Source organism: Ascaphus truei, chromosome 14 (assembly GCF_040206685.1).
Source record: "Ascaphus truei isolate aAscTru1 chromosome 14, aAscTru1.hap1, whole genome shotgun sequence".
Classification (NCBI taxonomy): Eukaryota; Metazoa; Chordata; class Amphibia; order Anura; family Ascaphidae; genus Ascaphus; species Ascaphus truei.
In genome coordinates this window covers 52,767,624-52,792,139 of record NC_134496.1, presented here as the reverse complement: position 1 = coordinate 52,792,139, position 24,516 = coordinate 52,767,624, and the positions used below count along the sequence as shown (strand labels likewise).

At 50.8% G+C, this 24,516-nt stretch overlaps 1 protein-coding gene across 2 annotated transcripts in view; it reads left to right on the top strand.

Annotated features, from left to right (window-relative positions):
* TFRC (transferrin receptor) overlaps positions 1-22,476 on the top strand; it is a 44,117-nt gene extending 21,641 nt beyond the window's left edge. For both annotated transcript variants that reach the window (XM_075571005.1, XM_075571006.1), the window contains exons 13-19: positions 8,811-8,874; positions 9,808-9,875; positions 10,018-10,094; positions 10,299-10,383; positions 11,885-12,112; positions 16,165-16,305; positions 17,232-22,476. In XM_075571005.1, coding sequence (XP_075427120.1) covers positions 8,811-8,874; positions 9,808-9,875; positions 10,018-10,094; positions 10,299-10,383; positions 11,885-12,112; positions 16,165-16,305; positions 17,232-17,474 — 906 coding nt within the window. In that variant the 3' untranslated portion in view covers positions 17,475-22,476. The remainder of the gene's footprint in view (positions 1-8,810; positions 8,875-9,807; positions 9,876-10,017; positions 10,095-10,298; positions 10,384-11,884; positions 12,113-16,164; positions 16,306-17,231) is intronic.
* The last annotated feature ends 2,040 nt before the right edge of the window (positions 22,477-24,516 follow it).

Below are 24,516 nucleotides of genomic sequence, written 5' to 3'. Positions count from 1 at the left end.
AGGCGCAGGGTGGTCGTGTTTGGGGGTCAGTGTGTAGGCGCTGGGTGGTCGTGTTTGGGGGTTAGTGTGTAGGCGCTGGGTGGTTGTGTTTGTGGGTTAGTATGTAGGCGCTGGGTGGTCGTGTTTGGGGGTTAGTATGTAGCCGCTGGGTGGTCGTGTTTGGGGGTTAGTATGTAGGCGCTGGGTGGTCGTGTTTGTGGGTTAGTATGTAGGTGCTGGGTGGTCGTGTTTGTTGGGGTTAGTATGTAGGTGCTGGGTGGTCGTGTTTGTGGGTTAGTATGTAGGCGCTGGGTGGTCGTATCTGTGGGTTAGTATGTAGGTGCTGGGTGGTCGTGTTTGGGGGTTAGTATGTAGCTGCTGGGTGGTTGTGTTTGTGGGTTAGTATGTAGGCGCTGGGTGGTCGTGTTTGGGGGTTAGTGTGTAGCCGCTGGGTGGTCGTGTTTGGGGGTTAGTGTGTAGGCGCTGGGTGGTCGTGTTTGGGGGTTAGTATGTAGGCGCTGGGTGGTCGTGTTTGGGGGTTAGTATGTAGGCGCTGGGTGGTCGTGTTTGGGGGTTAGTATGTAGGCGCTGGGTGGTCGTGTTTGGGGGTTAGTATGTAGGCGCTGGGTGGTCGTGTTTGGGGGTTAGTATGTAGGCGCTGGGTGGTCGTGTTTGTGGGTTAGTATGTAGGTGCTGGGTGGTCGTGTTTGTTGGGGTTAGTATGTAGGTGCTGGGTGGTCGTGTTTGTGGGTTAGTATGTAGGTGCTGGGTGGTCGTGTTTGTTGGGGTTAGTATGTAGGTGCTGGGTGGTCGTGTTTGGGGGTTAGTATGTAGGCGCTGGGTGGTCGTGTTTGTGGGTTAGTATGTAGGCGGTGGGTGGTCGTGTTTGTGGGTTAGTATGTAGGCGCTGGGTGGTCCTGTCTGTGGGTTAGTATGTAGGCGCTGGGTGGTCGTGTTTGGGGGTTAGTATGTAGCCGCTGGGTGGTCGTGTTTGGGGGTTAGTATGTAGGCGCTGGGTGGTCGTGTTTGGGGGTTAGTATGTAACCGCTGGGTGGTCGTGTCTGTGGGTTAGTATGTAGCCGCTGGGTGGTCGTGTTTGTGGGTTAGTATGTAGCCGCTGGGTGGTCGTGTCTGTGGGTTAGTATGTAGCCGCTGGGTGGTCGTGTCTGTGGGTTAGTATGTAGCCGCTGGGTGGTCGTGTTTGTGGGTTAGTATGTAGCCGCTGGGTGGTCGTGTTTGTGGGTTAGTATGTAGGCGCTGGGTGGTCGTGTTTGTGGGTTAGTATGTAGGCGCTGGGTGGTCGTGTTTGGGGGTTAGTATGTAGGCGGTGGGTGGTCGTGTTTGGGGGTTAGTATGTAGCCGCTGGGTGGTCGTGTTTGTGGGTTAGTATGTAGCCGCTGGGTGGTCGTGTTTGTGGGTTAGTATGTAGGCGCTGGGTGGTCGTGTTTGGGGGTTAGTATGTAGCCGCTGGGTGGTCGTGTTTGTGGGTTAGTATGTAGGCGCTGGGTGGTCGTGTTTGTGGGTTAGTATGTAGGCGCTGGGTGGTCGTGTTTGTGGGTTAGTATGTAGGCGCTGGGTGGTCGTGTTTGGGGGTTAGTATGTAGGCGCTGGGTGGTCGTGTCTGTGGGTTAGTATGTAGGCGCTGGGTGGTCGTGTTTGGGTGTTAGTATGTAGGCGGTGGGTGGTCGTGTGTGGGTGTTAGTATGTAGGCGCTGGGTGGTCGTGTTTGGGTGTTAGTATGTAGGCGCTGGGTGGTCGTGTGTGGGTGTTAGTATGTAGGCGCTGGGTGGTCGTGTTTGGGTGTTAGTATGTAGGCGCTGGGTGGTCGTGTTTGGGGGTTAGTGTGTAGCCGCTGGGGGGTCGTGTCTGTGGGTTAGTATGTAGGCGCTGGGTGGTCGTGTTTGGGGGTTAGTATGTAGGCGCTGGGTGGTCGTGTTTGGGGGTTAGTATGTAGGCGGTGGGTGGTCGTGTTTGGGGGTTAGTATGTAGGCGGTGGGTGGTCGTGTTTGGGGGTTAGTATGTAGGCGCTGGGTGGTCGTGTCTGTGGGTTAGTATGTAGCCGCTGGGGGGTCGTGTCTGTGGGTTAGTATGTAGGCGGTGGGTGGTCGTGTTTGGGGGTTAGTATGTAGGCGCTGGGTGGTCGTGTTTGGGGGTTAGTATGTAGCCGCTGGGTGGTCGTGTTTGGGGGTTAGTGTGTAGGCGCTGGGTGGTCGTGTCTGTGGGTTAGTATGTAGCCGCTGGGTGGTCGTGTTTGGGGGTTAGTATGTAGGCGCTGGGTGTTTGTGGGTTAGTATGTAGGCGCTGGGTGGTCGTGTTTGGGGGTTAGTGTGTAGCTGCTAGGTGGTCGTGTTTGGGGGTTAGTATGTAGGCGCTGGGTGGTCGTGTTTGGGGGTTAGTATGTAGCCGCTGGGTGGTCGTGTTTGTGGGTTAGTATGTAGCCGCTGGGTGGTCGTGTTTGGGGGTTAGTATGTAGGCGCTGGGTGGTCGTGTTTGGGGGTTAGTATGTAGGCGCTGGGTGGTTGTGTTTGTGGGTTAGTATGTAGGCGCTGGGTGGTCGTGTTTGGGGGTTAGTATGTAGGCGCTGGGTGGTCGTGTTTGTGGGTTAGTATGTAGGCGCTGGGTGGTCGTGTTTGTGGGTTAGTATGTAGCCGCTGGGTGGTCGTGTTTGGGGGTTAGTATGTAGCCGCTGGGTGGTCGTGTCTGTGGGTTAGTATGTAGGCACTGGGTGGTCGTGTTTGTGGGTTAGTATGTAGGCGCTGGGTGGTCGTGTTTGGGGGTTAGTATGTAGGCGCTGGGTGGTCGTGTTTGGGGGTTAGTATGTAGCCGCTGGGTGGTCGTGTTTGTGGGTTAGTATGTAGCCGCTGGGTGGTCGTGTTTGTGGGTTAGTATGTAGGCGCTGGGTGGTCGTGTCTGTGGGTTAGTATGTAGCCGCTGGGTGGTCGTGTCTGTGGGTTAGTATGTAGCCGCTGGGTGGTCGTGTTTGGGGGTTAGTATGTAGGTGCTGGGTGGTCGTGTCTGGGGGTTAGTATGTAGGCGCTGGGTGGTCGTGTTTGGGGGTTAGTATGTAGGCGCTGGGTGGTCGTGTCTGTGGGTTAGTATGTAGCCGCTGGGTGGTCGTGTCTGGGGGTTAGTATGTAGCCGCTGGGTGGTCGTGTCTGGGGGTTAGTATGTAGGCGCTGGGTGGTCGTGTTTGGGGGTTAGTATGTAGGCACTGGGTGGTCGTGTTTGTGGGTTAGTATGTAGCCGCTGGGTGGTCGTGTTTGGGGGTTAGTATGTAGGCGCTGGGTGGTCGTGTCTGTGGGTTAGTATGTAGCCGCTGGGTGGTCGTGTTTGGGGGTTAGTATGTAGCCGCTGGGTGGTCGTGTTTGTGGGTTAGTATGTAGGCGCTGGGTGGTCGTGTCTGTGGGTTAGTATGTAGGCGCTGGGTGGTCGTGTTTGGGGGTTAGTGTGTAGGCGCTGGGTGGTTGTGTTTGGGGGTTAGTATGTAGCCGCTGGGTGGTCGTGTTTGGGGATTAGTATGTAGCCGCTGGGTGGTCGTGTTTGGGGGTTAGTGTGTAGGCGCTGGGTGGTTGTGTCTGTGGGTTAGTGTGTAGCCGCTGGGTGGTCGTGTTTGGGGGTTAGTGTGTAGGCGCTGGGTGGTTGTGTCTGTGGGTTAGTATGTAGCCGCTGGGTGGTCGTGTCTGTGGGTTAGTATGTAGCCGCTGGGTGGTCGTGTTTGGGGGTTAGTATGTAGGTGCTGGGTGGTCGTGTCTGGGGGTTAGTATGTAGGCGCTGGGTGGTCGTGTTTGGGGGTTAGTATGTAGGCGCTGGGTGGTCGTGTCTGTGGGTTAGTATGTAGCCGCTGGGTGGTCGTGTCTGGGGGTTAGTATGTAGCCGCTGGGTGGTCGTGTCTGGGGGTTAGTATGTAGGCGCTGGGTGGTCGTGTTTGGGGGTTAGTATGTAGGCACTGGGTGGTCGTGTTTGTGGGTTAGTATGTAGCCGCTGGGTGGTCGTGTTTGGGGGTTAGTATGTAGGCGCTGGGTGGTCGTGTCTGTGGGTTAGTATGTAGCCGCTGGGTGGTCGTGTTTGGGGGTTAGTATGTAGCCGCTGGGTGGTCGTGTTTGTGGGTTAGTATGTAGGCGCTGGGTGGTCGTGTCTGTGGGTTAGTATGTAGGCGCTGGGTGGTCGTGTTTGGGGGTTAGTGTGTAGGCGCTGGGTGGTCGTGTTTGGGGGTTAGTATGTAGCCGCTGGGTGGTCGTGTTTGGGGGTTAGTGTGTAGCCGCTGGGTGGTCGTGTTTGGGGGTTAGTATGTAGCCGCTGGGTGGTCGTGTTTGTGGTTTAGTATGTAGCCGCTGGGTGGTCGTGTTTGTGGGTTAGTGTGTAGCCGCTGGGTGGTCGTGTTTGGGGGTTAGTATGTAGGCGCTGGGTGGTAGTGTTTGGGGGTTAGTATGTAGGCGCTGGGTGGTCGTGTTTGGGGGTTAGTGTGTAGGCGCTGGGTGGTCGTGTTTGGGGGTTAGTGTGTAGGCGCTGGGTGGTCATGTTTGTGGGTTAGTATGTAGCCGCTGGGTGGTCGTGTTTGTGGGTTAGTATGTAGGCGCTGGGTGGTCGTGTCTGTGGGTTAGTATGTAGCCGCTGGGTGGTCGTGTTTGGGGGTTAGTGTGTAGGCGCTGGGTGGTCGTGTCTGTGGGTTAGTATGTAGCCGCTGGGTGGTCGTGTCTGGGGGTTAGTATGTAGGCGCTGGGTGGTCGTGTTTGTGGGTTAGTATGTAGGCGCTGGGTGGTCGTGTCTGTGGGTTAGTATGTAGCCGCTGGGTGGTCGTGTCTGTGGGTTAGTATGTAGGCGCTGGGTGGTCGTGTTTGGGGGTTAGTGTGTAGGCGCTGGGTGGTCGTGTTTGGGGGTTAGTATGTTGGCGCTGGGTGGTCGTGTTTGGGGGTTAGTGTGTAGCCGCTGGGTGGTCGTGTTTGTGGGTTAGTATGTAGCCGCTGGGTGGTTGTGTTTGGGGGTTAGTATGTAGCCGCTGGGTGGTCGTGTTTGGGGGTTAGTGTGTAGCCGCTGGGTGGTTGTGTTTGGGGGTTAGTATGTCGGCGCTGGGTGGTCGTGTTTGTGGGTTAGTATGTAGCCGCTGGGTGGTCGTGTCTGTGGGTTAGTATGTAGGCGGTGGGTGGTCGTGTTTGTGGGTTAGTATGTAGCCGCTGGGTGGTTGTGTTTGTGGGTTAGTATGTAGCCGCTGGGTGGTCGTGTTTGTTGGGGTTAGTATGTAGCCGCTGGGTGGTCGTGTCTGTGGGTTAGTATGTAGGCGGTGGGTGGTCGTGTTTGTGGGTTAGTATGTAGCCGCTGGGTGGTCGTGTTTGTGGGTTAGTATGTAGCCGCTGGGTGGTCGTGTTTGTGGGTTAGTATGTAGGCGCTGGGTGGTCGTGTCTGTGGGTTAGTATGTAGCCGCTGGGTGGTCGTGTTTGTGGGTTAGTATGTAGCCGCTGGGTGGTCGTGTTTGTTGGGGTTAGTATGTAGCCGCTGGGTGGTCGTGTCTGTGGGTTAGTATGTAGGCGGTGGGTGGTCGTGTTTGTGGGTTAGTATGTAGCCGCTGGGTGGTCGTGTTTGTGGGTTAGTATGTAGCCGCTGGGTGGTCGTGTTTGTGGGTTAGTATGTAGGCGCTGGGTGGTCGTGTCTGTGGGTTAGTATGTAGCCGCTGGGTGGTCGTGTTTGTGGGTTAGTATGTAGCCGCTGGGTGGTCGTGTTTGGGGGTTAGTATGTAGCCGCTGGGTGGTCGTGTTTGTGGGTTAGTATGTAGCCGCTGGGTGGTCGTGTCTCTGGGTTAGTATGTAGCCGCTGGGTGGTCGTGTTTGTGGGTTAGTATGTAGGCGCTGGGTGGTCGTGTCTGTGGGTTAGTATGTAGGCGCTGGGTGGTCGTGTTTGGGGGTTAGTATGTAGCCGCTGGGTGGTCGTGTCTGTGGGTTAGTATGTAGGCGCTGGGTGGTCGTGTTTGGGGGTTAGTATGTAGGCGGTGGGTGGTCGTGTCTGTGGGTTAGTATGTAGCCGCTCGGTGGTCGTGTCTGTGGGTTAGTATGTAGCCGCTGGGTGGTCGTGTTTGGGGGTTAGTATGTAGGCGGTGGGTGGTCGTGTCTGTGGGTTAGTATGTAGCCGCTGGGTGGTCGTGTTTGGGGATTAGTATGTAGGCGGTGGGTGGTCGTGTCTGTGGGTTAGTATGTAGCCGCTGGGTGGTCGTGTTTGGGGGTTAGTATGTAGGCGCTGGGTTGTCGTGTTTGGGGGTTAGTATGTAGGCGCTGGGTGGTCGTGTTTGTGGGTTAGTATGTAGGCGCTGGGTGGTCGTGTTTGGGGGTTAGTATGTAGGCGCTGGGTGGTCGTGTTTGTGGGTTAGTATGTAGCCGCTGGGTGGTCGTGTTTGTGGGTTAGTATGTAGCCGCTGGGTAGTCGTGTTTGGGGGTTAGTATGTAGGCGCTGGGTGGTCGTGTTTGGGGGTTAGTATGTAGGCGCTGGGTGGTCGTGTTTGGGGGTTAGTATGTAGGTGCTGGGTGGTCGTGTTTGGGGGTTAGTATGTAGGTGCTGGGTGGTCGTGTTTGGGGGTTAGTATGTAGGCGCTGGGTGGTCGTGTTTGTGGGTTAGTGTGTAGGCGGTGGGTGGTCGTGTTTGTGGGTTAGTGTGTAGGCGCTGGGTGGTCGTGTTTGGGGGTTAGTATGTAGCCGCTGGGTGGTCGTGTTTGTGGGTTAGTATGTAGGCGCTGGGTGGTCGTGTTTGGGGGTTAGTATGTAGGCGCTGGGTGGTCGTGTTTGGGGGTTAGTATGTAGGCGCTGGGTGGTCGTGTTTGGGGGTTAGTATGTAGGCGCTGGGTGGTCGTGTTTTGGGGTTAGTATGTAGGCGCTGGGTGGTCGTGTTTGTGGGTTAGTATGTAGGCGCTGGGTGGTCGTGTTTGGGGGTTAGTATGTAGGCGCTGGGTGGTCGTGTTTGGGGGTTAGTGTGTAGGCGCTGGGTGGTCGTGTTTGGGGGTTAGTATGTAGGCGCTGGGTGGTCGTGTTTGGGGGTTAGTATGTAGGCGCTGGGTGGTCGTGTTTGGGGGTTAGTATGTAGGCGCTGGGTGGTCGTGTTTGGGGGTTAGTATGTAGGCGCTGGGTGGTCGTGTTTGTGGGTTAGTATGTAGGCGCTGGGTGGTCGTGTTTGGGGGTTAGTATGTAGCCGCTGGGTGGTCTTCTGTCTGTAGGTTAGTATGTAGGCGCTGGGTGGTCGTGTTTGGGGGTTAGTATGTAGGTGCTGGGTGGTCGTGTTTGGGGGTTAGTATGTAGGCGCTGGGTGGTCGTGTTTGGGGGTTAGTATGTAGGCGCTGGGTGGTCGTGTCTGTGGGTTAGTATGTAGGCGCTGGGTGGTCGTGTCTGTGGGTTAGTGTGTAGCCGCTGGGTGGTCGTGTTTGTGGGTTAGTATGTAGCCGCTGGGTGGTCGTGTTTGTGGGTTAGTATGTAGGCGCTGGGTGGTCCTGTCTGTGGGTTAGTATGTAGGCGCTGGGTGGTCGTGTCTGTGGGTTAGTATGTAGGCGCTGGGTGGTCGTGTTTGTGGGTTAGTATGTAGGCGCTGGGTGGTCGTGTCTGTGGGTTAGTATGTCGGCGCTGGGTGGTCGTGTTTGGGGGTTAGTATGTCGGCGCTGGGTGGTCTTCTGTCTGTGGGTTAGTGTGTAGCCGCTGGGTGGTCGTGTTTGGGGGTTAGTATGTAGCCGCTGGGTGGTCGTGTTTGGGGGTTAGTGTGTAGCCGCTGGGTGGTCGTGTCTGTGGGGGTTAGTATGTAGCCGCTGGGTGGTCGTATTTGGGGGTTAGTATGTAGCCGCTGGGTTGTCGTGTTTGGGGGTTAGTATGTAGCCGCTGGGTGGTCGTGTCTGTGGGTTAGTATGTAGCCGCTGGGTGGTCGTATTTGGGGGTTAGTATGTAGCCGCTGGGTGGTCGTGTTTGGGGGTTAGTATGTAGGCGCTGGGTGGTCGTGTTTGTGGGTTATGTAGCCGCTGGGTGGTCGTATTTGTGGGTTATGTAGGCGCTGGGTGGTCGTGTTTGTGGGTTATGTAGGCGCTGGGTGGTCGTGTTTGTGGGTTATGTAGGCGCTGGGTGGTCGTGTTTGGGGGTTATGTAGGCGCTGGGTGGTCGTGTTTGGGGGTTATGTAGGCGCTGGGTGGTCGTCTTTGGGGGGGTTAGCAGATTTTTAGTTAGTCAGGTAATTGTGTAGTAAAATTAATTGTCTTCTGCATTAAAACATTAGCCCATCCCTTGCTGGTTAATGATTGCAGTATCCTCACATTACTCCGTTACTGTCTTCTGAGAATGTAACAATGCTAATGTGTAGGTAAATATTGTCTCGTACACATTACACAGGGAACATCTAGGCGAATCTTCCCCTAGCAATGTAAAACCTGTCTGGCTGCCTTGTGCATTAATATACTTCAGTGCCAGTATAATTTTACCCCACTACTTACAGCTCTTTTTAAGAGATTTGCCTCTTGTTAAAAACTTGACTGTCAGAGGGGTTTAAATGCCTTACTTCGCTGGTGATAAGTTTAAAGTACTAAAAGGCATACATCCGATTTTAAGAAATGACTGCTAAGTTAAAGCACAAACATTTTATCTCCTCAGTCTGTTTTGTGGCCATCTATAAAGCTGCCACATCTGACATGGCGAGAGCCTCAAACAAATGCTTTTTAAAGTAGGTAAAACAAACGCTTTTCAGAGCTGGTGCTAACGCTGTTAGAAAGCTGAAAGTGTTTGCAAGCTGTGGTAAGACCGGCAAGGTGAACCGTTACAGATGCCTGTCCTTGTTTGTAAGTGCTCTGTTAAACCTCTCATTGTGTCCCTCTTCTATTCCAGGGGTACCTGACCACTTTGCATCTCAAGGCATTTTCATATGTCAATCTTGATTCTGCTGTCCAAGGTACTGGCTAGGCTTTGTGTATATATCTGTGTGTGTATATGTACTGTAGGTCTGTGCCTGAACTCAGTGAGAATAGATGTATAGATAATAACCCCTTCAGTAAGTGGCAGTGCTAACCTATTGGGTCTGACACCACACACACCACACACACCACACACACCACACACACCACACACACCACACACACCACACACACCACACACACCACACACACCACACACACCACACACACCACACACACCACACACACCACACACACCACACACACCACACACACACACCACACCACACACACCACACACACACACCACACCACACACACACACCACACCACACACACACACCACACACACACACCACACACCACACACACACACCACACACACACACCACACACCACACACACACCACACACACACCACACACACACACCACACACACACCGCACTCTGTTGTAGATGTAATAAAGTTAATCTTCTTCCCAAACAGTCATTCCTACTCATTAGTGTACATCCCAAGAGCACAAATGACAGGTTCCTAATGGCCAAACGCCAATTACGTTATTAAAAAAATAGCTCCGTCTTCAAATTCTACAACAGACTTGGAGCCTCGTGTGTTTTATTTACAATACTGAACCTGCGTTTCTGCCCTAAAAGTATCTGCCTGTAGCTCTGAGCTGAGCAATGGGCCTTGGGACTTTAAACACAGAAGGGATACACTGTATCCTACATCCTACTGATGATGATTTGCATGTGAGGCTTCCATATGAACCTGGTTGACTTGAAAATTTCTTAACACCTTAACTGCCAGAAAGGCAAAGCAAGTAAACCAATGTCGGACTCTGCAGGTAGAAAACAGCATGCACATTGTACACTGCTTTATAGTTTAGAACGTCGGTAACTAAGCCGTTTGCTTGTTGTTCACTTGCTACAGGTGCAGGTTCCTTCAGCGTTTCGGCCAGTCCTCTGATGTATAATGTGATTGAGAAAACCATGAAAGAGGTGAGACACTGGTTATATGTATATGGGGGGGGAGGGGGAGGAGAGAAGGTTTAAATAAAATAGTGAAGCCCTGTGTGACCCGGCGCCCCTGTCTTAGACTTCTGGTTATAACTTTCCCAATGTTGTCCCCTTTTTTTTACAGGTCAAAGATCCCGCAAAGACTGATTACACTATTTATGCGAAACTTGGTACACAGGCTTCCAACTGGATACAGAACATGTAAGCCCCGAGGGAAAATAATTTGCTCGCTAGTGTAACTTTACGTTTAGTATTTGGTAAAAGAAAAACACGGGTGTCCTTCTGTAGTCAGCATCAAGTTGGTAATAAAAATACCCTTGTGTTCTAGCGCTAAAGAGCGAGCGATTACAAGGTGCGTTCTGCTTCGCTCAGAGCAGTGTTTCATTCTGTTTTGGTTTCTTCCAGTGTGGTCCCACTTACAATGGAGAACGCGGCTTACCCCTTCCTCGCCTACTCTGGTATCCCATCTGTTTCTTTTTGTTTCCAGAAGGTAGGTTTCATATGCACAAGCGGGAGAATAAGGGCAGCAAAAACGATAGAGGCTCTAGGACAGTGTTTTTAAACCGGGGTTCCCCAAAGGCTTCCCCGGGCACCCCCAAAGGCTTCCCCGGGCATCCCCAAAGGCTTCCCTGTAATTTTCCAGTCATTGTAATATGGCACCAAATGCAGAAGAGTTTACAATGCGTCTGATCTCTGACTCTCTGTTAGAGGCTTGCAGTAACTCCGAATTTCTCACCGAGTTCCTTAACCAAAAAAAAAGTTTCAAACTACTGTTCTAGAGCAGGGGTGGGCAACTCCAGTCCTCAAGGGCCACCAACAGGTCAGCTATTGGGGATATCCCTGCTTCAGCACAGGTAGTGCAATCAGTGGCTCAGTCAAAGACTGAGCCTCTGAGCTGCCTCTGCTGAAGCAGGGATATCCCCAATACCTCACCTGTTAATGGCTCTTGAATAGAACCAGTGCTGTATGGTGCTCCAACACGAACAGCAGCAATAGTAAGTTGTATTTGTGGCACAGTCTTGTATGGGTTACCCCTCCAATAAAGCGTGATGAAGCTGGAAAAAATTGTCCCCAAAAGATGTCCGACTGGTGTACTGAAATCCCACGTAGCAATGTAGTAAGGGTATTGCATCAACCACCTGCCGGTGACCAGTACTATTAAAACATCTGAATATAGGAGAACAGTAAATCCCTAACCCTAAACAATAAATGTCCAGGAATCCAAATCACAAGGTATAGAACAAAGGAATGAACTCACGCGAGACGTGTATTCTCAGGTAATGGTGAGTCGGCTGTATCCAAAGGTCCAGGGGTAAGGCCTCGTTCAAGGTGCTGGCTTCGGAGGGCGGGCGTGCTGACGTGCGTGCTGCCGTGAGCAACAAAGTATTCAATTTGAATACTTGTTGTCAGGGTAGCAACTGCCCTGCCTCCGAAGCCAGGCGTTGCCGCTGACGACAGCTTCAGTAAACGAAAATTTCGTTTTTTGGAGCTGAAGCAGCGTCACAGGGACCAAGGCAGCCAATGAAATCATTCTTAAGAATGATTTCATGACTGCAGCTTGGATACTTTACCCTGCCGTCTGTAGCCCCGCCCCCTCCCCAACGCTGAAAAGTCTGCTGGGGGATAATCACATGTCGCCCAGCAAACTCCCAGCACTGCCTCCCGCACGCCCTCCCTCCGAGTCCTCAGCTGGCTCCCTGAACGAGCCCTAAGAGTGTGCATCCGTCTGCAGAGATCAATAGACGGGAAGAAGGAGAAAAACGGAGCACTACATCCAGTGCTTGTGAGCCAGCACTGGATGATGTGCTCCGTTTTTCTCCTTCCTCCTGTCTAATGGCTCTGGAAACCTGCAGTTGCCCACCCCTGCTCTAGATAAAAGTTTAGTGATTTCCATTGTATTCTTTCTGTGTTGCAACCTCTTTGCTCGGTTTGCTGCCAGATGTATAATAAGTGAAGAGCAACGAAATCTTTCAGCTTTATTTTCTCTGTAGGATAATAAGCCCTATGCTTATCTCGGCACTAAAATGGATACCCTGCAGAACCTCAAGCAGTTGTTGAACGCCGACTTTGACCGTGTGTGCCGGACTGCGGTGGAGTTTGCTGCGCAGATAATTCTGCGCCTGACTCATGATAGCACACTGCCGCTGGATTACAGCAGGTACAGCAAGGAGCTGCTCGATTCCGTGATGGCGCTTAACAAGTACGCAAGGGATATAAAGGTACGGTTTGTTGTGACACGGATGTAGAGGGAGAGATGGGAAGAGCAGCGCTTTGCTGGTGTCTGAAATATATCTCCTCCCTGGAATATAATTTGCTTCTGTCACTTAAATTTACGCACATATGGCCTCTTCCCTGAAGAACTTACAATCTTATTTTGTTCTTGGGGCGCAAGGAGAACTGTTACTAGTGACAATGGGCAAGTCAGACACCCAAATTCAAAGGCCAGGCCTATTGCTGGACAGCTACATTTTCTTGACTATGCTTTTTAATCGAGAAGCCGACATGAGTTTAAATCGTGTTCATGTCTTGCCTCCTGAACATCTCCCCTTCAAAAAAAATAATTTGTGTTAATCATGATTTTCTTCATCTCAAGTGTGTGAAGTTAGCATGGTAAGTAAGAGGAAAGAAAGAATCCCTTTAGTGTGGCACTAGAAGAAATACACCCTAATTAAAACTTAACTTTATTATAACTGATTAAAATAAATTGTTTGGAGAAACCACATACATAAAACACACATACAAAAAATATTTAAAAGACGGAGAGGTGTGATAGGGTGTTTAGTGGAGGTGTAATTATATATATAAATACCTCTCTATTAATACTTAATAAACCCTAGGATGTGGGTGATCTCTATACTAAATAGGTATAGGTACATATATCTTGTCCCCTTAAACCAAAGCAATGGAAAGAGGTACAAGCAGATGAATGTGCTTAACTGTGAGCTGGAGTGGTGAGGCTGAGTATAATGGTGGCTAAGTTGAAGCAGCCACTACACACCTCACTTAGTATATCAGAATACTCTGTTGTAAGCTCTATTGCGACCAGTCTGTTGTGAGACCAGCCACATTCACTGCTGATATATATTAGATCAACCCTAAGGTCTGAGTGCTCTTGCTGCCCACGGACGCAGTCTACGAAGCACTCAGACATGGTATGGCCCACACCTCACCGATGAGCCGACGTCACGTGATGGTGACGTCAGACGTACCCTACGTACGTTTCACCGTAACTGGCTTCATCGGGGGCCCCATCTGCTTGTACCTCTTTCCATTGCTTTGGTTTAAGGGGACAAGATATATGTACCTATACCTATTTAGTATAGAGATCACCCACATCCTAGGGTTTATTAAGTATTAATAGAGAGGTATTTATATATATATAATTACACCCTATCACACCTCTCCGTCTTTTAAATATTTTTTGTATGTTTGTTTTATGTATGTGGTTTCTCCAAACAATTTATTTTAATCAGTTATAATAAAGTTAAGTTTTAATTAGGGTGTATTTCTTCTAGTGCCACACTAAAGGGATTCTTTCTTTCCTCTTACTCACTGTGCCCATATTCCCTGTGAGCACCACCCTCCCAGCAATTGTTTGGATTACATTCCCTCCCTGCTTGAGCAGAGTTAAAATCTGCAGCTTCCAACTGCGTGCAGATTTCTTTTCTGTTAAGTTAGCATGGTAACCTTACATTGCACGGGGGAAGAGATACAATCTGTATAGATCTCTTTAAATGGTGCACAGCCTGCTTGACTGGGTTTTCCGTATGTTTTTGCACGCTTTTATTTATCAGACCGTACTCGGTGTGCATTGTGGCGTGTAAATCCCATCCATGTTTGGGACCTCCACTTTTCAACCATTTTCAGCAGATGTGGAATCTCAGGTCGGCCCTTACAGCATTGCAATAAGGCACTAATGAGATGGGTTACCGTCAGCCTCTGGCACTTGACCTCTGCTGACAATTATCTGAGTGGTCAAAAGGTGCATTGTTCTTTACCCAAAGGGGTCTCCAGTACTGAATCCTCCACACTGAAAAGGTTATTACACATAACTGCAGCATTAACTGTCTCTGCGTCCTGCCTGCACCTGGGCAGCACGGCTGTGCCTGCGTCCTGCCTGCACCTGGGCAGCACGGCTGTGTCTGCGTCCTGCCTGCACCTGGGCAGCACGGCTGTGCCTGCGTCCTGCCTGCACCTGGGCAGCACGGCTGTGTCAGCTTCCTGCCTGCACCTGGGCAGCACGGCTGTGTCTGCGTCCTGCCTGCACCTGGGCAGCACGGCTGTGCCTGCGTCCCGCCTGCACCTGGGCAGCACGGCTGTGTCTGCGTCCTGCCTGCACCTGGGCAGCACGGCTGTGCCTGCTTCCTGCCTGCACCTGGGCAGCACGGCTGTGTCTGCGTCCTGCCTGCACCTGGGCAGCACGGCTGTGTCTGCGTCCTGCCTGCACCTGGGCGGCACGGCTGTGTCTGCGTCCTGCCTGCACCTGGGCAGCACGGCTGTGCCTGCGTCCCGCCTGCACCTGGGCAGCACGGCTGTGTCTGCGTCCTGCCTGCACCTGGGCAGCACGGCTGTGCCTGCTTCCTGCCTGCACCTGGGCAGCACGGCTGTGTCTGCGTCCTGCCTGCACCTGGGCAGCACGGCTGTGTCTGCGTCCTGCCTGCACCTGGGCGGCACGGCTGTGTCTGCGTCCTGCCTGCACCTGGGCAGCACGGCTGTGTCTGCTTCCTGCCTGCACCTGGGCAGCGCGGCTGTGTCTGCGTCCTGCCTGCACCTGTGCAGCACGGCTGTGTCTGCGTCCTGCCTGCACCTGTGCAGCACGGCTGTGTCTGCGTCCTGCCTGCACCTGTGCAGCACGGCTGTGTCTGCGTCCTACCTGCACCTGGGCAGCACGGCTGTGTCTGCTTCCTGCCTGCACCTGGGCAGCGCGGCTGTGTCTGCGTCCTGCCTGCACCTGGGCAGCACGGCTGTGTCTGCTTCCTGCCTGCACCTGTGCAGCACGGCTGTGTCTGCGTCCTGCCTGCACCTGGGCAGCACGGCTGTGTCTGCGTCCTGCCTGCACCTGGGCGGCACGGCTGTGTCTGCGTCCTGCCTGCACCTGGTCGGCACGGCTGTGTCTGCGTCCTGCCTGCACCTGGGCGGCGCGGCTGTGCCTGCGTCCTGCCTGCACCTGGGCAGCACGGCTGTGTCTGCGTCCTGCCTGCACCTGGGCAGCACGGCTGTGTCTGCGTCCTGCCTGCACCTGGGCAGCACGGCTGTGTCTGCGTCCTGCCTGCACCTGGGCAGCGCGGCTGTGTCTGCTTCCTGCCTGCACCTGGGCAGCGCGGCTGTGTCTGCGTCCTGCCTGCACCTGGGCAGCGCGGCTGTGCCTGCATCCTGCCTGCACCTGGGCAGCACGGCTGTGTCTGCGTCCTGCCTGCACCTGGGCAGCGCGGCTGTGTCGCGTCCTGCCTGCACCTGGGCAGCACGGCTGTGTCTGCGTCCTGCCTGCACCTGGGCAGCACGGCTGTGTCTGCGTCCTGCCTGCACCTGGGCAGCACGGCTGTGCCTGCGTCCTGCCTGCACCTGGGCAGCACGGCTGTGTCTGCGTCCTGCCTGCACCTGGGCAGCACGGCTGTGTCTGCGTCCTGCCTGCACCTGGGCAGCACGGCCGTGTCTGCGTCCTGCCTGCACCTGGGCAGCACGGCTGTGTCTGCGTCCTGCCTGCACCTGGGCAGCACGGCTGTGTCTGCGTCCTGCCTGCACCTGGGCAGCACGGCCGTGTCTGCGTCCTGCCTGCACCTGGGCAGCACGGCCGTGTCTGCGTCCTGCCTGCACCTGGGCAGCACGGCCGTGCCTGCGTCCTGCCTGCACCTGTGCAGCACGGCTGTGTCTGCGTCCTGCCTGCACCTGGGCAGCACGGCTGTGTCTGCGTCCTGCCTGCACCTGGGCAGCGCGGCTGTGCCTGCGTCCTACCTGCACCTGGGCAGCGCGGCAGTGTCTGCGTCCTGCCTGCACCTGGGCAGCACGGCTGTGTCTGCGTCCTGCCTGCACCTGGGCAGCACGGCTGTGCCTGCGTCCTGCCTGCACCTGGCAGCACGGCTGTGTCTGCGTCCTGCCTGCACCTGGGCAGCACGGCTGTGCCTGCGTCCTGCCTGCACCTGGGCAGCACGGCTGTGCCTGCTTCCTGCCTGCACCTGGGCGGCACGGCTGTGTGGTTGTTGGAACAGACCGTACTATATTTGTGTCTTGGCCATCGCTGCACATGCTTCTAATTCCCTTCTTGTTTGTGCAGGGTATGGGCCTTAGCCTGAGCTGGGTAAACTCTGCCCGGGGCGACTTCTACAGGGCAGCAAGTTCTCTGGAGGGAGAACTCTCGCAATCTGACCTTGACAACAGGCCTGTCCGTCGCGCTTTTAACGACCGTGTGATGAAGGTAACGGCTTAAATCCCACTACTTTGCACTGAACACTGTCCCGCTGTATCTGTAAAATAATAATAATATCCATTCCTGCAATACCTGACCAGAGGGGCTCTTGTAGGGCGGAAGTGTAGCGCTAGGTATTTTTCTTTATATTGTACCAGCAAGGCTGGCAGTGTGCTTTTATAACACACAATATGAGTACAGCAGAAAACATGCAGACTAGTAGAGCATAATAAATCCATGGCATGTATGGAAGGGGGGGGGGGGGGTCATGTTGTATTTAGTTATTCAGTTATTAATTTTTTGAGCAATCTGCTTTTTCTTTTCATAAACTATTAATCATTTGTTAAAAGTTGCCATTTCTCATCGGAATAATAAGGCCTGTTTTGATTTCTAATGAAAAGTGGGACAACAAACGAGGTTGAGGGTTTTTTTTGTGCAGCAATGTGTGATGTCTTCACATTGCCTGAACTAATTACAAACATTTCAATCGGCATTGATTGGGTCAAGTATACTTCCGTAAGAAAATTGCCCTTAAAGGGTAAAGCAGGGGTCTGAAACTCCGTCCTCAAGGACCACCAACAGGCCAGGTGTTATGGATATCCATGCTTCCACTGAGCCACTGATTGAGCCATCTGTGCTGAAGCAGGGATTTCCATAAAAGCTGGCCTGTTGGAGGCCCCTGAGGACAGAGTTTGAGACCCTTAATAGGGTAAAGCAAAAGAAAATGCAGTTTTATTACGTTTATCTCCCATCTGATTTTTCTTTATTTGACGCTTTGGCGATCGGGAAAACGGCTTACTTTCACTTATTTTGGAATTGGTGTTTGGCTAGTAAGAGGAGGCTGCAGTTTCCTTTCATAATAAATCCCGATTTTGCCACATATTTAGGAAACAACTGATGTGGTTTATAAAGAAGACATCATTTTTTTTTTTTAGGTTGAACACTCTATGCTCTCCCCGTACGTGTCTCCCAAGGAAACGCCGTTCCGTCATGTTCTGTACGGCTCTGGCGGTCACACCTTCACAGCGTTGCTGGACCACCTCGAGCTACTGAAGATCAACGAGACTCTCTTCGACAAAGATCTCTTTAGAAACCAGCTGGCTCTCCTCACCTGGACTTTCCAGGGCGCTGCCAATGCAATGGCCGGGGAGATTTGGGAGATAGACAATGAGTTCTAAGTATATTTATCAGTTTGTCAAAAACAAAGCACTTATCACAGTCTCCCCCCACTCCCTTCCACCCAGAGGTCTGTACCTCTGCATATACCCTCACACATTGCATCCGCCTCGCCTCTAAAGGTGCGTTATGTCTCAAGGATGCTCATAAAGGCCCTTCCCACCTTATTTAATTTGGTCTTTAACGTAAGAGTTTATAGGTTGCAGTTAATGGTTACATTGTCACAACGTTTCTCCTTGGCAGGGTAGTTATGCTGGCATGACACAACGCACCAGTGATAACATTAGGTAGAGAAATAGAAACGAAGCCGCCATTTTGAATGTGACCAACTAGCTGGGGCATCAGGCTCATTATTTGGAAGTTCAGCAAAATGACAAATGTGAGCCTGTTTTAGTGTTCCCGTTTATAATAAGGATGACTGCACCTTCTACACACTGTCCACTTAAATTCAAAATGGACGGCGACAATTTAAAGTTAACATGCGTGTTGTGGTACCTGTTAATGGCCGCACTAATGGGAACGCAAACTTTTTTATTTTTTAAGCTGGAGCTTTAACACCGTTTTGAGCATCATCCGTCCAGTTTCTCTCCCTCCCCACCCACGTTTCCTTTATTCCAGCTGCATTCTGGGTGTGTTTAGTCATGTTGGAGGCTCTGTGATGGTCGTTTCCGTGTACACTGGAAACTGCGTCTGAGTGTCTTGGTGCTTCCTGTTCATATAGATATTGTTCATGTGGAAATGGCCATTTTCTGTTCCAACTGGAGAATTGTCCTCTTAACACCTCTGCTGCTGCAACCCGCTGCAAATGTGTTAACGTGCAAAACTACCAGCATCAACTTTGTGTACTGAGGGTGATTTAACACATTGTGTACTGAGGGTGATTTAACACATTGTGTACTGAGGGTGATTTAACACATTGTGTACTGAGGGTGATTTAACACATTGTGTACTGAGGGTGATTTAACACATTGTGTACTGAGGGTGATTTAACACATTGTGTACTGAGGGTGATTTAACACATTGTGTACTGAGGGTGATTTAACACATTGTGTACTGAGGGTGATTTAACACATTCATCACTGATGGGGAATGATCATAATTTATTGTGGTCTGTACTAATCCTACGGTCAAACCGTGATCACTTGACGACTTTCTTTTCGTAACCCGTCTGTATTTATATTCGGACGTTGCCTTCGGTGGGAGTTCGGTTCCTGTGAGCTGAGAAATCCTGCTTTTTGTATACGGTACATTTGGTCTTAAAATAGTGAGGGGCAAAGCACAAGTTGTCAAGTCCCTGGAAATTAATCTTCTCTTAAAATAATAAGTCTGAATTGGCTGCCTACTCAGCTGTGACTGCTACATTACTGGGTCCTTTGTCCAAATGTCAGATCTTATTTGAAGATGTTCTGAAACGTCCTTTCCTTTGGCTACCCTTATTTCATGGCCAAGTGACCTTTTAACCCATTGATTCTTGAAGCACTGAATTTAAATGAGTAGAAGTAATCTTGCTCCTTAAACGGTTAATTCCCAATTCGCTGCCATTGACACTCAGCGGAGGGTTACATGTTGCACTTGCATATGGTGGCAGGAAGGGGATACTAATGCAAATCAGGGGGCATTTACTGATAGGTTAACACGCATCCAATGGTCAGTTACTGAAGCAGAAGTTTGGCCCCTATACCAGCTCCCCTGCCACAAAAAGGTTAATTACGTGGCTGCTCCCTAAAAATGAAGGGATATTCAGTCAGTCCAATTCTAGAGCATCCCTCGCGTTCTGACCGGCTTGGTTAGGAGTGAAGGGACTTTATCTGATGGTCCTGTACCAACCATATTTTTTACAAATATCCATGCAGAGGCAACAAAACTTCTTAGGGATGAATGGGTTAAAACACGAAATGGTTTCTGAACTTCTTTGGCACTGAATAACATGATTTATTTATTTATGAGTGACAGTGATCACTATAAACTGTTTGTTTTTATGTTTGGTAATTATCGGAAGCAGTGCCTTCCATAATTGACGGTTATACTGTCGGATTTTTTTTACGTAATAAAAAAGGCAGCATCTGCTTATTCGATCGAACATGATACTGGAATTTCTGCTTGCTACTTTAAGCGTCTTACCCACTTCTCACTGTGTATGCCATCTGTGGAGGTGGACTTTGAAAACTCTTCAAAATCGAGACTTAATGAGGCTAATCCCAGCGGTTTGTTCAATAGGGCCTTACTGAGTGAAACCCCTTTAACTGCTATTGAAGCTTCCAACTTTCTCACTGACCTCATCCCTATTTACCTGCCAAATGGCCCTATGGGAATTTTCATATATATCGTGGCAATGCCATTATGATTATTGTTCGTGTTTAGGTGTAAATATATAGGTCTTAAAAAGGACCATTATTTTACGGGTAATTTTCTGTTAACTGTAAACGGGAGAAGCACTTTTGGCTAGAATTATTTCTGCCTGTTGGGTTTCTGCAAATGTTGTTCTGTGCAATCGCTGTACAATATTACAGCGGCATGTGATGCAACAGGGCTTGTATTTGCTGTAAACGAACATACTCGCCCAGACTTCTGGCTTGCTTACTGATGCCTGTAAATGAAACATTAACAGGAAAATGGCACAGATGTGTAAATGAAAATTAAACCATGTCCATTTATTTCTCAAAGTACAACTCCACAGTTATATCCTGGCTCACTCGCTGAGCGAGGGCGCTGCGAATGGGGACGATGTCTTTGGCACAAATCGATGCACTGTTGCCAAGCCCAATAAATGATTCTATAAGAGGAGACAAAGTATACACATTGTGATACTTCTAGTCCAAGGGCGGGCAACTCCAGTAAAGGACCACCAACAGGTAAGGTTTTCAGGATATCCTTGCTTCAGCAGAGGTGACAATCAGTGGCTCTGATTGAGCCATCTGTGCTGAAGCAGGGATATCCTGAAAACCTGACCTGTTGGTAGCCTATTGAGGACTGGAGTTGCCCGTCCCTATTCTAGTCCATTGATTATCTATTTGTGTAAGAACTTTTGCGGGTTTCAATTACATATTAAGATGAATGAGTATGTGATGCTTATGACCTTTCTCCCTCCGCAAAGGAGGACAGATGTAGGTCACAGGTTACACCAGCATCGGACTTGCTAATGACTTGGGGTTCATAGTTGACATGGTGTCAGCATGTAACTTCAGCCTGTGTGTGTATACAACTCGCGTATGCAAATACTCTACACTCTTATATTGCTTAGCTGAGGTACTATGGGCTTTTTTTTAAACTAAGCGGCAGAATTTCCAGTAACTTTATATCATGAAATCGAGGTGACATTATCGGGGGCAGTGTCTCCCATAATGCTTTGAAAACGAGGTAGTTTTTGCCTACCACTGTTATATCGGGGGCAGTGATCCCTCATATATTACACTACAGGTGTATTTAATTATCGGGAACAGTGTTTCCCATAATGTTTTATTATGAGCATGTCTTGCAATGCTTAAAAGATCGTTAGTATCTAATGTATTAGTGTTGCGCTGCATTGCCTTGTCTGGCTTTTCTTGCTTTTGACAAATTGTGACTGCCTGGAACACCTTTTTCTGTGGAAGTCTCCCCAAAATGTACGTTTGGGGGGCCACTTCAGCACAGAAAGGGCTAGGGAAACCTTGTGAGAACCTGCTGTGCAAATCCTTGTTCTACCCCAATCTGTCATTCCCGTCCGTTTCCCCTTCACCATTTCCTGAGCTTACACGAAGCAATGAATTGAAATTATTGGAATGCCACGGAAAAGTCAGCTGTGGCACTTTCACGTAGGTCTCCCATGAATTCAAGCAGGAAACACCGGCATTGGCCCTTCTACTACCAGTTGATTTCATTTGGCGCATTCTGTATTTAATCCATTATGGTGCTGGACTGGTCGATGTTTGTTTGCTTTGCCGGTCAGTCCATCTGCAGAGGGAGGAAATGCACAGTACATAGGTGGGCAACAAGAAGTGGCTTGAGGGGCTTCACCTGGGGCCCACCACCAGCTCTCCGTCTCTCTACCCCCTCTCATCCCCTTCCTCTGCACAGGAGAGTGTGGCTGTAACTGGCATGAATCATAACTTCTCCCCATGGCTGCTTGGTGACTGTTTGTGGGGGGGGGGAGGGGAAGGGTGGGGGACCCACTCCCATGGCTGCTTGGTGACTGTTCGTGGGGGGGGACCCCACTCCCATGGCTGCGATGCTGAGAGATTCACCCAACCAAGACTGCACTGGGAGATTATAAAAAATATATATATATTGTAGTCTTTACAAAATACAACGTTTCGGTCACTAAGAGTCCTTCCTCAGGGCATTGGACTATAGCATATTCATTTACAGTATCTCGCAGTGCTGTCTTATTAATGGAGACTTCGGTTGGGTGAAGTATGTAACATTTTATGTATGTTTATTTATATACATACGCCTTTTTGAGGGCTCGAGGGCCTCACATGCGCCCCTTTAGTATGTCACGTTGCCCACCTCTGTTCTATAACTATTATAGACTGAAGTTTTCTCAGTGGGGTTAGAGTTTGGGAATTGATGATATTTCTGTGTTTTGCTTCCTGCGGTTTGGAGGTACCAGCTACACCTCTGAACTAATGTGATGCAGCTTTAGCCACCTGAAGCCCATGCCTTATCACTATATGTTCAGGTTGGCCAACGTATAGTATTTACAGCCAACCCAAGGCCAGCTTTTCCCCTGGGAATAGTATTCACCTTGTAGAACCAAACCATTGCAGTTGTGTAGCTGCTATATATTCTCACCCTCTCCGCTCTTTCCTTCTCCCATCCTTTGGTTTGTTACCATCACCTGTTCCCAGTCATTCATGTATGTTTCTATGAATTATTTCCGCTCTGCAGCATATTCCCTTGCGTAGTAAGACTTGAGCGTTTTGGTGTGTGCTATCCTGTTCCTGCTGTATCGTCTTTGTGCTAAGCATAGGATGGGAAGTTTTTAGGTTATTCTGCTATGTGATTCAATAAAATGCTTGGATAAAATGTTCTGGCTGAATTGTCTTTTTATAATCCAGTTCTAATTCATTTAGGTAATGGGGAGGGTGACAGGAGGGGGGGGGCGGGGAGGGTGACAGGAGGGGGGCGGGGGGGGCCTGCTCAGCAACTTACATAAATGATTAGAAACTACAAGTGGTGCTATCAGGGATAGATAGTGGACATATGAGAGACAGAAAATAGAATCCCTATAGATGCACTCACTAATATTAGCTAGTCAAAATAATAAAATGTTATTGATAGAAAACATAAACTAATTAAAACCTCAAATATAGCGGTCCCCATGGACCTTAAAGGGGTTAAGATTTTGCACTCTGACAGACTTAAGGATGCCTTGAAATCTGCTTTCCGTGCATGTGAAGCGGAAGAGCCCATTGGAAACACTATAAATACAGCAAATAAGATCTTTCCTTGCAGGTTTTTGAATCCAACATAACAATTGTTCCTGAAATCAAATGAGCAGTGTTGTCTTTGCTTTCTAGCTTATATCCACACATCACTCCATGTGAATACGTTAAAAGAAATATTTCTGTAGAATGTCATTTTCTCTACTTCCCTCTATGCCAGTACAAACGAATCGAACTCCATCACCCCCTACAAGGATCCCTGCTTTCCTCACAGCGGTTTTTGTCTTACCAGTCAGGGGTAGGAGGGTCTGGTTTTTCTGGTACACCTGTCTAGAGCGCCTCGGGCTTCCTTATTACGGCAAATCTTCTTTGCCTGGGAAGTCGCCAAAATGCCACAGGATATTGGGCAGTGGGAGACGAGCAAGTGGGGGCTTACCTGTGGTCCTAGCCATTCTGCTAAAATGAGCCCCCCCCCCTGCATATTGGTATTCAGCGGCATCTAGACGCGCCTGGTTCCTGAAGAGGATCTCGCTGGGTTTGAGACTCCAATCCGGAGTGTAGGGGCCACAGTGATGGAAACCGGAAGCGCTGGTGGCTCTTGTGGTTCCAAAAGGCCAGATATGCCTTCGATCCGTCAGAACCTCTGGAGAGTTGTCGTGCTACTAAATGTAAACCTGATTTGTGCGATTCCATGAGTGTGCATGTGACAGTGTATATGTATATGACGGTGTGTGCACGCGAGTAGTGGGCAAAGTGCCTTTATAGTGTTCCCTATTAGTTGGCGATAGACGCGGTTTTGTTACTTTTTCTGGCCTTGGTTGTAGCTTCCTTCAGTTGCTCGCCTCCAGGCTAATTTGGCAATGATCTCCGTGATGAGTGGACCTGCTCCCAGAGTACGGCTATGAGCCCTGCACGGTTCTCCTGTCCTTCAGAGCTTCGCACGGTTCTCCTGTCCTTCAGAGCTTCGCACGGTTCTCCTGTCCTTCAGAGCTTTGCACGGTTCTCCTGTCCTTCAGAGCTCCGCACGGTTCTGTCCTTCAGAGCTTCGCACGGTTCTTCAGTCCTTCAGAGCTCCGCACGGTTCCCCTGTCCTTCAGAGCTTCGCACGGTTCCCGTCCTTCAGAGCTTCGCACGGTTCTCCTGTCCTTCAGAGCTTCGCACGGTTCTCCTGTCCTTCAGAGCTTCGCACGGCCAGGGCCCTTTGAGGCCTTTTTTAAAGGTTTTATTTTTTCCTCTTCTGATGTATCTTGATAACCCACCATGGGAAGGGGATTGCTTTGGTACGTGCCCATTTGTTTCTACTGGCACAGGAGGGATATGGAGCCCTGCACGGTTCTCCTGTCCTTCAGAGCTTCGCACGGTTCTCCTGTCCTTCAGAGCTTCGCACGGTTCTCCTGTCCTTCAGAGCTTTGCACGGTTCTCCTGTCCTTCAGAGCTCCGCACGGTTCTGTCCTTCAGAGCTTCGCACGGTTCTTCAGTCCTTCAGAGCTCCGCACGGTTCTCCTGTCCTTCAGAGCTCCGCACGGTTCTCCTGTCCTTCAGAGCTTCGCACGGTTCTCCTGTCCTTCAGAGCTTTGCACGGTTCTCCTGTTCTTCAGAGCTCCGCACGGTTCTGTCCTTCAGAGCTTCGCACGGTTCTCCTGTCCTTCAGAGCTTCGCACGGTTCTCCTGTCCTTCAGAG